The 14285-nt window shown below is 51.7% G+C and overlaps 2 protein-coding genes across 2 annotated transcripts in view; one reads left to right on the top strand and one right to left on the bottom strand.

The window, feature by feature from the left end:
- PLOD1 (procollagen-lysine,2-oxoglutarate 5-dioxygenase 1) overlaps window positions 1-5444 on the bottom strand; it is a 35317-nt gene extending 29873 nt beyond the window's left edge. Inside the window, exon 1 of the mRNA XM_083628672.1 lies at window positions 5236-5444. Within this exon, the coding sequence (XP_083484798.1) occupies window positions 5236-5320 (85 nt within the window). The 5' untranslated portion in view covers window positions 5321-5444. The remainder of the gene's footprint in view (window positions 1-5235) is intronic.
- A 1115-nt stretch (window positions 5445-6559) lies between these two features.
- On the top strand, window positions 6560-14063 carry KIAA2013 (the record flags this gene model as incomplete). The annotated part of the gene is made up of 2 exons (XM_083628710.1): window positions 6560-7580; window positions 10501-14063. 2 exons carry the CDS (start codon window positions 6560-6562, stop codon window positions 11358-11360), a joined length of 1881 nt encoding a protein of 626 aa, XP_083484836.1. The 3' UTR covers window positions 11361-14063.
- Window positions 14064-14285: the final 222 nt, after the last annotated feature.

Below are 14285 nucleotides of genomic sequence, written 5' to 3'. Positions count from 1 at the left end.
GTCGTCTCCCAGTCAAGAAGGTCCTACTTTTACTCAATCAAAGGTAAGAATATTAAGAAGAGCCCTAAACCACAGGGCCTAGGACTTGCCGATCAGAAGGTCGGCGGTTCAAATCCCCATGACGGGGCGAGCTCCCGTTGCTCGGTCCCTGCTCCTGCCCACCTAGCAGTTCAAAAGCACGTCGAAGTACAAGTAGATAAATAGGTACCGCTCCAGCGGGAAGGTAAACGACGTTTTTGTGTGCTGCTCTGGTTCGCCAGAAGCGGCTTAGTCATGCTGGCCACATGACCCGGAAGCTGTATGCCGGCTCCCTCGGTCAATAAAGCAAGATGAGCGCCTCGACCCCAGAGTCGGCCACGACTGGACCTAATGGTCAGGGGTCCCTGTACCTTTTACCTTACCAGAAAAGAAAAGAATTCAGTAGGCTATTAAGAGCTGAGACAGAATCTCTAGTGGCAGTCAATGACACTAAAGGCTTGGTTCCTTGTTGATGTCAAATGAACCTCACCAAGTCAGGGAATGACCAGTGACACTCCTTCAGATGATCTCAGTGATCATGTCAGGATATAAGGGTTCAGGCAGTCCCTGAAACTGAGAGCCAGTGCAATTCTTGGCTCCCTTCCACTGAAAAGCTCCCCTACTACTGTTTGGGCAGTTGAAAAGAAGAGTTGGTTGCGGATATTTTTTTTGGGGGGGGGGCCTTTCAGAAACAAAGCCTGCTGTACCAAAGCCTTTCAAAGAAGGCTAGAGAAAAGGAACCAAACCAAACAGGAAGCCCTCAAAGCATCAAGGAGCTGAAAGCTTATCTGCACATCTGTGACGGCCTGCTTGTCAACTTGGATTAAAGGGGAGGCGAACGATAGTTTACCTTTGATTTCACATGGGCAAATCTCCCGTTCAAGGGCTCCTTTTCTGACCATTATGCAAGCGTAACAGACCAGTGCCTTTGGCCCTGCATCTGAGCAGGCTACTGCTGTGTTTTGACTCCTGCGGCCTGCTCTTACAGCCCCTGGCAGTCACGTTCTGCCTTCCAGATGTCATCCAGACTAAATATAATGCAACTCTCCTCTCCCCATATCCCCTTTCATGCCTACTTAGAAGGGAAGGTGGGAGGAGGGGGAAGTATCAAAAATTCTGCAATCTCCATTTGGTTCCATGTGTTATTAAGCGGAGAAGACAGCTATTGATGGAGAGGATTCTCAGTGGCTATAGCTCTGCCTCCACAGTTGCTGGAAACTTCAGGAGGGCAGAATGCTCTTGTGCTCAAATCCTGCTTGGGGGTTTCCAACAGACACCTTACAGAAGCAAATATTTGCAGGTGGCAGATGGACACTGGAGGATGGCCCATGAGGGCAAATGGGGCACTGCCACACCACCCTCAATCTTATTCCACCCACCTGACAGCCCAGGAGGCGGCCCTGCCCGCCAGCGTCTTTCTCCTTTGTCTCAGTGTTGCTCTGGCGCCCCCTACTGTTGGGCTCCCCACCTTCTGCCCCATCAGTTTCAATGGGCGCCAACCACCAGTGTGGGTGGGTACAAAAAGAGACCCTCCGAAATGAGAGTCTTGCACAAGATCACGTCGCCCAGCAAAATGCTGCAAAGGCAAAGCTGAGAGGCAGCTGTGGGGAAAGGATCCAGGAAACTCTACAGCTGTAAAGACCCTAGAAAGTTTTTTAAGCCCCGCTGTCGGATTTCTTCCACGTTCCCAAACGCCCTTTCCAGCGTTCCATGCAGAAACACGCTCCAGCCAGGAACGCTATTGCTCCCAAGTGCCCAGTTAATGCTTCCTGCAGGTCCAGGAAATGCATCCAGATGTAGCAGCAAACAACATCTGGTGTGTCAATCAGGAGGATCAGTGACACCGGATATGTAAGGAACAGGCTACTGCATTGTGCTTTGGGAGATGCGCATGCATATCTAACATTCTAAAATCTGCTGACGTTGCCTGAATGCATTCTCCAACACACTGGCCATGCAGAATTTGATCTCCTGGGGAGGACAGAGAAGGCAGTAAATATATTATGATATTTTTTTTATTGGAATGGGCGGTAGCTCAGTGGCAGAGCACCTGCTCTGCATGCAGAAGGTCCCGGGTTCAATCCCCAGCATCTCCAGGCAGGGCTGAGAAGGACTCCTGTCTGCAGCAACCCTAAGAACAGCCTGCTGGATCAGGCCAATGGCCCATCTATTTCTGGTATGTCCCACGGAGGACCTTACGGTCTTCAAATAAAAACATTTTTGAGGTCCCGGGCCACAGAGAGGTTAGGCTGGCCTCAACCAGTGCCAGGGCCTTTTCGGCCGTGGCCCCGATCTTGTGGAACGCTCTGTCACAAGAGACTAGGGCCCTGCGGGATTTGACATCTTTCCGCACAGTCTGACCCCCTCCTTCGGTAATCCTCACAGAACTCTAGCCCAATGGTTGCCATTACTTTGATTTTGAATTGATTTTAGAATGAATTGATTTTAGAATGCATTTCAATTACCGTATTTTTTGCTCTATAAGACTCACTTTTTCCCTCCTAAAAAGTAAGGGGGAATGTGTGTGTGTCTTATGGAGCGAATGCAGGCTGCACAGCTATCCCAGAAGCCAGAACAGCAAGAGGGATTGCTGCTTTCACTGCACAGTGATCCCTCTTGCTGTTCTGGCTTCTGAGATTCAGAATATTTTTTTTCTTGTTTTCCTTCTCCAAAAACTAGGTGCGTCTTGTGGTCTGGTGCGTCTTATAGAGCGAAAAATACAGTAATTGATTGTGATTTTATGTAAACTGTGTTACTTTTATTGTTGTTGGCTGCTCTGAGCCTGGCTTTGGCTGGGGAGGGCGGGATATAAATAAATTTATTATTATTATTATTATTATTATTATTATTATTATTATTATTATTCCAGCATCTTGTTATCACAGTGGCTGATTGGATGCCTGTTGGAAACCTGCAATCAGGATCTGAGCACAAGAGTACCCTCCCCACCTGCGGTTTCCAGCAACTGGTATCCAGAATCTCTTAAATAAAAACCCCCGGAAGGCTGCAACCAATCAGTGTAGAGTCAGCTTGGGCCAGGTGTTCTTGGACTACGACTCCCATCATCCTTGACTGCTGGTCCTGCTAGCCAGGTATATTGGGAGTTGTAGTCCAACAACAGCTGGAGCTCCAGCTTTGAGAAACACTTGTGTGGCGAATACTGAGCTAGACATACCAATAGCCTGACTCAGTATGAGAAAGCTTCCTATGCCTTAAAGAGTGCCAACCGCAGCTCAGTGGCAGAGCCCCTGCCTTGCCTGCAAAACGTCCTAGGTTCAATCGTCAGCACCTCCAGGTGCAGATGAGAATATCCATTGCCTGAAACACTGGCCGTTAGTTCAGACCAGTGTTTCCTAAACTTGGGTCTCCAGCTGTTGTTGGACTACAACTCCCATCATCCCTAGCTAGCAGGACCAGTGGTCAGGAATGTTGGAAATTGTAGTCCAAAAACAGCTGGAGACCCAAATTTGGGAAACATACTGAGCTAGATGGGCCCCGCAGTCTGACTCGATATAAGGCAGTTTCCTGTGTTCCTGTGTTATAGCGACTTTGCTCGAAAAAGTCGAGCCAAAATGCATTTTCAGGCCAAACCATTTTACTCTCCGTTCAACGCAACACTGAGCCTCAAGGCAAAAGGCAGCCCGCAATAATCAGCGACCTCCCTAACAGACCGGACAGAAGCGGCTATCATATTTCGGAGAAAAATGGTATCACTGTGCAGACTGCCATGGAATTAGGAAAAGCACATTCCTGAATTCCTCTTTCTTCTGCACTGTAGGAGACTGACACCTGATGCCTGCCTGGCATTTGCACTCTCTGGAGGGAGGTCAGTTTGAAAGAAAAGGAAAAAAAGCCCTACCATTTGCCAAAGTTGGGCTTTGCCACGCTGCTCTCCCCCAACTGTCCCTCCCACGAAACCTTTCCAAGGCATACGTGCGGAGCGTGATTTCAGATGGGGCAGGGATGGGTGTCCCAGCCTTACCGAAAATTTTGTCCAGTTATTCACCATTATCTAACTCTCAGCCTTAGGTGTCAAAATAATTTGGCTTTGGGTACGATGCAACACAACAGGAGAGCAGAGGCATTTCCTGGGCTTTGCCCTGCCCTCTGGCTGAGTGCGTCTCCTCTCCTGCCTCCCCAAATCAGACATGTATGAGCAGATCATTACCCCAGGTGACCAGCCAGGAAGAAAATCTTCCCTGCAGCATGAATGAATTGCAATTTAACCACCTTTCTGCTTTCTGCTGCGTGGCCACGACAGAGCTGGAAACATTTCGCCGGCCGAAAATCTAAAATATTTTTACAACCGTAATTCCTGGCAGCTCCTCATTCCTCCTGAAGCGTTGTCCACGTAGGGTTGGCTGGTGGGGTTCCCTCCCCTTTGCATTTAAGAATCAGAACAGTGGATTTTCAATTTTTTTTTGGTCCCGTTCTTCAGATGACAGCTTCATAAGCGGTGTTAGCTAACATGGAACATTGAGCAAGTCCACATGCAGTGTTTTCTACAAAATAAATCTCAAACTCATACCCCAAGCACTTTGTCCTGTCCCCCACACTCACGCCCAAGTCCAGTTTGTACTTTCAGGGACCAGCAACACACATTAAAAATCAGCGTGGGGACGTATCTTGCAAGGGTTTCTGTGTGTGAGAGAGATGCATCTTTCTAACTCCCTTGTATGATCTTGGTTAAACATAATAGGAGTCTTGAAGATGGATCAGGCCAAAGGCATATCTAGTCTGGCTTCCTGACACCCCCCCCCCCGAAAGGAAACTCCCAATAGGACCCAAGCACAAAAGCACTCCCCACACTTTATGTGATCTTCACCAAATGCTTGCCCGACCCGATCCTAAAGAAGTTCTCTTGCAAGTAGGATCACCGCAAATTTCAGCCAGAATTTACACCCCGCCTCCCCTCAAAAGCATACAACGGCTCTCTATTCCACATTAACCAGCATGGAGTAAAAAGGCCTGAACTTTTGTGCATAATCGTAAATTCAGCATCCTGCACTCTCAGTGGCTAAACATTGGTGGGCAATCCAGTGCCCCTCAGGCCTGGTGAGGGCGAGGCACAAGGCAGGGAGCCCAACCGGTAGATCCAATGACAGGCGCAGCCAACTAAATCTCGGTTTGTCTCCATGCTGAGGGGAGAAAAGGGGTGCCAAGCAAGCTCCCCCATGATGTGGGGCGCTGCCTGGGTTTTCCAGCTCGGAGACTTACCGTCCTGTCGCTTGGCTCCTCCGTGGGTGCCCTGGGCGGCGAAGAAGAGCAGGATCAGCAGCATCTGGGACCGGATCAGCAGCATCGTGGGAACGGTGCCGCTTCGGGGGCGAAAGAAACTCTCACTTTTCGCGGGGGAGAAGGAAAGGCATTCGGGATGCAACTGCACAAGTCCCTCCCAGCCGTCCCGGGGCTGCTGTGCCACGCAATAAACAACGCCCCTCCGGAGGGGAGCTCCTCCTCTCTTTCTCCAGCGCAGCCCCACCGTATCCTGCCCACCCCACTTTCGTTTCTGCCCCCCTGGATCCGGGGCTGGGATGCAGCTCAGGGGCAGAGCTCCTGCTTTGCACGCAGAAGATCCCGCTCCGGCAGCATCTCCAGGAAGAGCTGCGGAAAGCCGCTGCCAGTCAGCGTCGACAATACTGAGCTCGGTGGAGCAAGAAAATGGCAGAGCTCCTGACCCGCATGTAGAAAAGCCCCAGATTCAATCCTCAGCATCTTCCAGGCAGGACGGGACTGTCCCCTGGCTGGAAGCCAAGAGAGCAGCTGCCTGTCATTGTCGACAATGCAGAGCTAGGGTCTGACTGTATAAGGCAGCTTCGTGTGTTGCATGAGATTCTTCATCTCAAGGCAGCCCACGTTGGGCAAAAGATTCCTGCATTGCACGGGGTCGGACTAGATGACCCTGGGGATGGGATGGGTCCCATCCAGCTCTACAATTCCATGATTCTGCGCTTTGCACGTAGAAGGTCCCAGGTTCAATCCCCAGCAGCATCTCGAGGAATGGCTGGGAAAAGACTCCCTGTCTGAAAAATGCTCCTGCTGTGGAAACGGGCACTCTGCAGATGCCCAGAGGCACTTTGACCATAGTTTTCCTTTGAAATAAAATTTTAAAAATTCTGCGGGCGGCGGCGGCGGCGGCAGCAGCAGGAGGAGCAGCGCCAGCCGCGGGATCCGCCTGACGGCCGGGGCTTGCCCTTCCCGCTGGGCCGTCACTCAGCCGCCACCGCCCCGCCTCGCCGTTCACGAGAGAGCCCGTCCGGCTGAGGCGAAGCCAGCGCCTCGCTCCGCGGCCGGGAAGAAGCCGCCCAACCCCCGCTCCGCCCTTGCGTCCTTCGTTCCGAGAGAGCCGCCGCCGCCGCCGAGCGGGCAGGCGAGCGAGCCGAGGCCGCGCGCTGCTGGTGGGGCGAGCGCGACTAGGCCTCGGAGCCGGGGCCTCGCGTAGCCGCGCCGCCCGGGGGCCATGAGGTAGCGGCCGGGCTGGCGGCGAGCGGCGTCCCGCTGTCTCCTTGCACCTGACTGCTCTGCCCCCTTGCCGTCCTCCATGTGGATGCAGCAGCGGCTGAAGGGGCTGCCGGGCCTGCTGTCGAGCAGCTGGGCGAGGCGCCTGCTGGCCCTGCTGGGCTTCCTGCTGGTGGCCTACTGGTACCTCGGAGGGGCCTGGCCTCGACTCCTGCCCTGGAGTTCCCGGCAGCTGCCCGGGGGCGCGGCGGGGCTCTGCCTGCAGGCCGAGACGCGGGCCTGGCAGGCCTGGGCGCAGCAAGGGGAAGCCAGGCTGCTGCCCCAGGCCCCCGGGCACCCTGCGGGCAGCGACGATGCCAGCTCCCCACCCGCCCTGGTGGGCAACGGCTACCTGCTGCTGGACGCCACAGCCAACCGGCTCTGGGTGGCAGCCTCGGCGGGGAAAGGCCCAGCGCCCACCTTGGCCCATGCCACCGAATACGCCGCCTTGGCGCAGCTCCGGCCACCGGCTAACGCTGTCGCCGAAGTGGGGGCTGCCGTGGCCATGCTGAAGGAAGGCGCTGTCCGTTGGGCCCGGTGTGTCCAGACCGGGCCGGCAGCCTCCGAGGCGGCCGGCGGGGGCTGCGTCACCGTCCGGGAGGAGCTGCTAGCCCACCGCGGGCGCCCCCACCTCTACCTGCAGCGAGTAGCCATCGCCAACCCCACTGACCGCTTGGTGGCCTTTGAGGTGTCCGGCCCGGCCTCGGCCGCCTCCGGGGGAAACGGCGGCGGGAAGTTCATCACCAGCATGGAGAAGTCGGGAGACCGGCAGTTCTTCCTCTCCTCTGGGCGGGTGCTGCAGCCCGTGGGCGACAAGGTGGTCCTGGTGGTGGTGGCGGCCAAGAAGCTGGTCAACCGGGTGCAGGTGGCGCCCAAGTCCCAGTTTGACGAGACCCTGCTGTCCGTGGTGCACACCTCGGAGCCCGTCGAGGCCGCCCGTGTGGACGAAGCCTTTGGCAGGCTCCGGGAAGCGGCCAAGAAGGAGATGCTGGAGGTCATGAGGATGAGGACAGAGGACTTGGTGCAAGAACACAGGCAGGCGTGGGCCGACCTGTTTATCTCAGGTGAGAGCTGGGCTGGCGCGGCCCCGGCTTGGAACAAAACGGCAACGTCAAGCTCTATGATTTTCCCTCGGTCCAGGGCCAGATCCATGTTCGAGGTGGGGGCTTTTTGCAAAGTGCCCCCTATTCTTGTCCTGGCAGCAGTAGGAGATGGCCATAGCGGCTGTGCTCTGAATTTCCACTATTTTAATTGCACCCACCAAAAAGTAATTCTACATCAGAGGCATTGTGGGGCATTTAAAGGCTGGTGCCCGCCTGGTGCTAATAAGAGCTGATGGAAGCATATTTGGACTGAGTCCCCACCAGCACGCTGGAGCCCACCTGCCGGCACCGGTGCATAATTGAGATTGGATCGATGCTGTTTGTCACTTGCACCTTCCACTCTTTGAGGGTATTGTAGGGAGGGTGAGATTTGGGAGATGTGTATAAACCATGAGCAATTGGCCTGGGTCTGTGAAAGCAATAGGAGTTACTCCTGGTAGGCATTGCATCAGAGGGGTGCCTCTTTCTTGATGTACAGCAGGGCAGAGGAAGGTGCAGGCCTTCACACATGGTTGGACTCGTACTCAGCCCCACTCAGCATGGCCGGGGGGCGGGACTGATGGGAGTTGTCACCTAGCAACACCCATAGGTTCTGCATTCCTGGTGCACAGAAATCAAGGAGGATTATGTCCAGTAATATAAGAAGTGGTCTTAGATAGAGGTTAGCATATTGGACCATCTACCTCAGTATTGTCCACACTGGCTGGTAGTGGCGCTCCAGGGGTCTTTTCCAAGCCCTATGTGGAGATGCCAGGGGTCAAACCTAGGATAGTCTGTGTGCAAATTGGATGCTCTACCACTTCCTTTCCAGGAGGATTTAGTTCTCTTTCTGGTGGGCAGAGGCATTCTGGGGCAGGTTGCAGTTAGCTTTTCTTCAGTTATGATCCTGCAAACAAAAGATTTGAGAACGGGCACACTGTTTTCCCTTTTAAAGAAGAGCATGTGATTGCATCGTACTGCTTACGCTTCATGGTTGCTAGTGCTAATATATTGTCCTTTTCGTAGACTTTAACAGTAGGCTGTCTTGAGAGAGCTAAGAAGTATAAATAAACAAGGTTAAGGGCTTGTTAAGCAGAAGCAAGCAACTCATGTGATATTGATGTTGGGGCTGTTTATATCCCATATTGCTCATCGGCTAGGCAGTCTTGTTTCCTGCATGTGTGCTGGCTTCTTCAAGGATGCTTCTTAAGCACATGCAGAGTTCATCTCCTTCCTTACTGATCAACTGTGGCCCACTTCCACCCTCTGGGAAATAAGGAACAGAGCTTCTGGGCCATGTGATGTAACATATTGGTTTGGTTGTTAGAGCCCTGTGACCTTGCATTTTGCCCTGCTGTATAATTCAGAATTCTATGTGGATGGGCCTGATAAAATGCCCTTTCATAGAAGTGGGAGGGGCTGTCACTTAGCGGCAGAACACAAACTTTGTTTGCAGAATGCTGCACCTTTGATTCCTGTCCTAAACTCCAGCGAGCGACTGCCAGTCAGTGTCAACAGTATTGCACTAGATGGGCTAACTTGGTATAAGGCAAGTTATTGTGTTCAGAGGAACATAGGAAGCTGTCTTCTGCTGAGTCAAGCTATTGGTCCATCTAGCTTAGTGCTGCCTACTCCAGCTGGCAGTGGCTCTCCAGGATTTCAGGGAGGGAGCCCTACCTGGTGATGATGATGAGAATAATAATAATAATTTATTTATATCCTGCCCTCCCCAGCTGAAGCCCGGCTCAGAGCGGCTGGTGACGCCTTCTGTATGCAGAACAGATGCTCTACCACTGGGCTGCTTCCCTTCCCTGAGAATTCCTCTTCCCTTTCCCTCCCTGGCTAATGAGAGTGACTTATTCTGATATGACCTTTTCCTCACATGCTTCATGAAGCATTCTAGTGGATTAAACAATGTGTCAATCAAACCATCATCTCACCCTCTGGTTCAAAACTTTACACAATATTAATGCTTCTAAACTTTATGTCTGCTTCTAAGGTGTACATTTAGTTGCCTTGAGATACTTCATATCTAGCAACCAAGGAAGCAAATAAATAATAAGGGAAATAAACTCGGCATGTAAACTCTGGAATTGGCTTCTCCCACAAGTTGCAGAGATGGATGCCAGTTTGGAAAGGGGGACAGACAAATGCTTGGAGGCTACTAACCACCATGGTTAGGTTCTTCCTCCACTGTCAGAGGCAGTGTCTGGGAATCACAAGTGAGAGGTGATGTTGCACTCAGGTCCTGCTTACCCGCTTCCCAGAGGTATCTGGTTGGCCAAGGATGCAGGACTAGATGGACCTTTGGCCGGATCGAGCTGCAGAGCTCTTCTTATGTTATCATGTTCCTTTGTTGATCCTCAGGTCTGATTACCAAAACACTGCAGCCTTATAAAAGCTAGTCACGCACTCAGCCACATAGTTTTCCTGGGAGTGTTGCAAAGTGGATTAAAATAGGAGGCATGTGACTATATAGAGGTGCAGCTTCTTAGAGGAGTTTCTCCTCTTAACTCTTCCGTTACATTTCACTCCCTACCGCCAGCCTTGTGACTACGATCCTTCCATTTGTGTGCAAGAGCAGACTTCCAGTTCCTTCACACCTCTAAATTTGCAGCTGCCTGAGCTAGAGAAGCAGAGAAATAGGATTTCAAAAGCGGGGAGGGAAGCCCAAGCTATAATTCATGTCCATCTCTGCGGTTTGATGTGTGGGCCATTCCAAGTGGCTTGTCCACAGCCAAGCCTGCCTCGCACAGTGGTCGTAAGGATCAAATGGTGAAAGAACAGGATGCTGGACTAGGTGGATCATTGGCCTGATCCTGCAGGCTCTTCTTATGTTCTTATATATAAGCTCTGAGTTATGGAGGAAAGATCTCCGTAATAATTCCTCTGTCCGTTTCAGGGGTCGAGATGAGGAAGATCACCGATGCTCACACCCCCTCAAGTGACACCGTCAACATGACCCTGTATTATGTCCTCTCCACCACGCCCTCTCCCCTCCTTGACCCTCTCATTGGCAGCGAGGAGAGAGAGAAGATGGAGGCCACCCTGAACTACGCTGACCACTGCTTCAGCGGCCACGCCACAATGCACGCCGAGAACCTCTGGCCGGGCCGGCTCTCAACTGTCCCCCAGATCCTCCAGCTCTCAAACTTGTGGAAGCTGACTCTCCAGAAGCGCGGCTGCAGAGGCCTGGTCGCAACGGGGGCCCACGGCCTCATGCAAGGGATGGTGCTCAGCTTTGGCGGGCTCCAGTTCACGGAGAACCACCTCCAGTTCCAGGCCGACCCCGACGTGCTCCACAACAGCTACTCCCTGCGCGGCATCCACTACAACAAGGACCTGATCAACTTGGCCGTCCTGCTGGACTCGGACGGGAAGCCCTTCCTGCATGTCTCGGTCAAGTTCCAGGACAAGCCAGTCAAGCTGTACGCCTGCGAGGGAGGCTGCGCCAATGACCCCATCGAGCTCACGTCGGAGCCACGAGGACACACCTTCCCTGTCATGGTGACGCAGCCCATCACCCCGCTGCTCTACATCTCCACAGACCTGGTCCACCTGCAGGACCTGAGGCACACGCTGCACCTGAAAGCCATCCTAGACCACGAGGAGCACATGGCCAAGCAGTACCCTGGCCTGCCCTTCCTCTTCTGGTTCAGCGTGGCTTCCCTCATCACCCTGTTCCACTTGTTCCTCTTCAAACTCATCTACAACGAGTACTGTGGGCCAGGAGCCAAGCCGCTCTTTCGGAGCAAGGTATAAACCCTCGCCAGCCGGGCCTGCTTCAGATGCCTGATGTTCAGCAGACCGACTCAGCCTCTTGGGTTGCCTTTTGTGTGTGTGTAATCCAACCCCCCCCCTCACGGAGCCACGGAGCCAGGAGTTTAGAACGGCCTGCAGGTGAGCAGCATCCCTGCGTGGAAGGCAACCAGACCTTGCCTGGGAGCCTATAAAGAGGAGTCTAAACGCTTTTATTTTTAATTTTCCAAACTGCAGTGTTGGCTCCTTTACAAGAAAGTATCCGGGGTGGGTGCACGCCAGCAGTTTCTGCTTCATTGGGGTCCCTTGCGGACAGCCTTCACATTAAAACTATCTCCCAGTGGCTGTCCCGAAGGTAGCTCACCAGTTATAATGCTCTGATCTTGCTGTGTTGCCACCCCAGGACCGTCAATAGAAAGGGGATTTGATCAACTGCTAAGCTAGTATTAAGTATGTTTGCTGTATAGACATGCACACAATTTCCCTTGAAGGAGAGCAGGTGGTGTTAACTGCTCCCTGTAAATTGATCATCTCTGTGTTGCAGGTGGCCCTGCTGCTAGTTCTAGAGGTAGGAAAGTGTGTGGCAGCTTATTAGATGAGAAGTGCCATGCTCACGGTGCAGTGGGGGTACAGAGGAACCAGTGGAGTAAAACTCCTTTGATTCTAACTCCTATGGGGAAAGAAGGCTTTCCTTGACAGGTTAAATGTTCAGCGTTTGCCAGGAATCGAATAGCCCAAGAGGCGGTGATGGGGAGGCTTCAGGTAGCAGCCTGCTTTTTCCTCCCTCTGGAGCTGAAATGGCATGTGGGGTTTTGAGCTTTGCCACATCCCGCAAGACCTGATGAGGCACTTCGCTTTGGGCTCTGGATGACACTTGGGAAAGAGGTGTCATCATTAACAGCACCAAAGGCCAGATTTTAGTGTTAAACCATAGGGGAGAAAAGTGGCAGGTGAGGAGCTCTTTCCATTCAAAAAACAAAAATTACAATCCCCACCCCACCCAAATAAAGCATGCAACCAAGGGAGAGAAGTGGCTGGAAGTCTTTTGCATATAGTGTGTGTACTACTGGAATCCCGGAAATCCGCAGTGTGCTCTCTTCATCCACTGCTGTGTGTTCAGGGGGTGTGTCCTTTTTACTCCTGGAAGATCGGAGGCCCCTGTTGCCTCTTTTGGGGTTCGTCCCCCCCTCAATGCAGACCTGTTAACCATCAAGCAGCTGGTGGAACCAGTATTGTCGTCACCTGGAAAAAGTTGCTGATGAAGAAGACTCTATTCAGGGTGGGGGTTTGCCTGGGTGCCACTCAAAGCACTAGCCCCCCTGGGGCCCGCTTGCAGATTCTCAACACCTGAAAGACAACATTACAGTGAGAGTTCAACGTCTTTCAGGTCGGAGGCCAGGAGGTGGAGCCAAGACTGGGGAGTGGGGAAGAGAGAGACACTTTTGAGACTTTGCAAGTCTCGCTTGGTGCCCTCCAGATGTTTTGAACTACACCTCCCTGCGTGCTGGATAGGGCTGATTGGCGTTGTATTCCAAAACACCTGGAAGGCCCAAGGCTGGCAAAAGACCTTACCGAGAGAGAAGGTGGGGGGGGGGGGTAAGAGTTTGCCTTTCCCTGTAGCGGTGCCATCAGCGGCTTTCTTGCTTAAAACAAAACCTGGAGTTTTTGCACTGCAAAATGTTCAGCTTTAGAGATAGAATCTGTTTGCTAACATTAAATGTTTTTAAGAGCTCCTGCTCTGTGTGTGTGTGTGTGTGTGTGTGCGCGCACGTGCACACCCACCCATCATTCAAGGGGGGGGGGGCGCAACTTGAGTGTCTTTTCTGACTGTGAGCTAAACAATGTAGACTGACACCCTGCGCTATTAACTGAACCAAAAGATCTCTGCGTCTTGAGTGTGTGAATGACTCCGATCTCTCAGCGACCCAGCACTGGACAAGACTTAAGCTGAAGAACAAGGAACTTTTTGAAAGCAACATATGCCCTTTTGTGCCTTGGTGGGAGGGTTCATGGGTAGGTGGGGGAAATGAAAATATCTCTGGTAAGAAATTATGCTAGCATTTGTGTTTCTTTCCCATCTCTGTCTCTCTTCTGCATCACTCTCTTACAGGGCCGTCGGCTTCCATTAACATCTACTCTCTTTAGTGGAGAATACTTGAAAATTACATGTTGGCTTGTTATGTTTAGCTTTTATAGGAAATGAATAAAATCCCATCTTCTCCCCTCCCCTCTCTTTTTTGTTTTTGTGTTTTGGCTGGTTCCCAATCTAATTCAAGATTTCCCCCACCCATCCCCACAATTGAATGTTGGCTCATTCTTTTCATGTACTTTAATTTATTGTTGTTAAAAATGTGATGTTGATTCTTTGCACTCACAGTGCTACTCTGCAGAGTGAGTTAACAGCAATTAAGAATGTCTATGTGTTCATCTCTCACAGGTTAACGCTTGTGCTGGTAATGAATTTCTCTGCCTTCTCCGTAAGCATAATGTACAGAATAGTCTACTTTAATTAGCATTTGGAGGAAGGGGGAGAAATAGTTATTCCTCCAAACCTGTTGCAGTGTTCTCTTTTCTAAGCTTCTAGATTGTGGGGAGACATAGACTTTCTAATGATTTGAATGTGATTTGTTTTATTTAAAACACCAAAGGTTTTGAGGTTGGGTGGGTTGTTGTTTTTTTCTAGGAAATAAAAACTTTCCAAATCTATACCTACTGACTCCATCAACTTTTTTTATATTTTGGGGCGTGGGTTTTTCTTTTGTTTTTTGCTTATTTATTGCATTTATATATCACTTTTTTCTCCAAGTAGCTCAAGGTGGCATACATGGTTCTCCCCTTTCTCATTTAATCCCCACGACAACCTTGTGAGGTAGGTTAGGCCAGTGGCGTAGCATGGGTTGTCAGCACCCGGGGCAAGGCAAGTAATTT

Source organism: Podarcis filfolensis (genome assembly GCF_964270895.1).
Source record: "Podarcis filfolensis genome assembly, chromosome: 8".
NCBI lineage: Eukaryota > Metazoa > Chordata > Lepidosauria > Squamata > Lacertidae > Podarcis > Podarcis filfolensis.
This window is presented reverse-complemented; position numbering and strand designations above follow the sequence as displayed.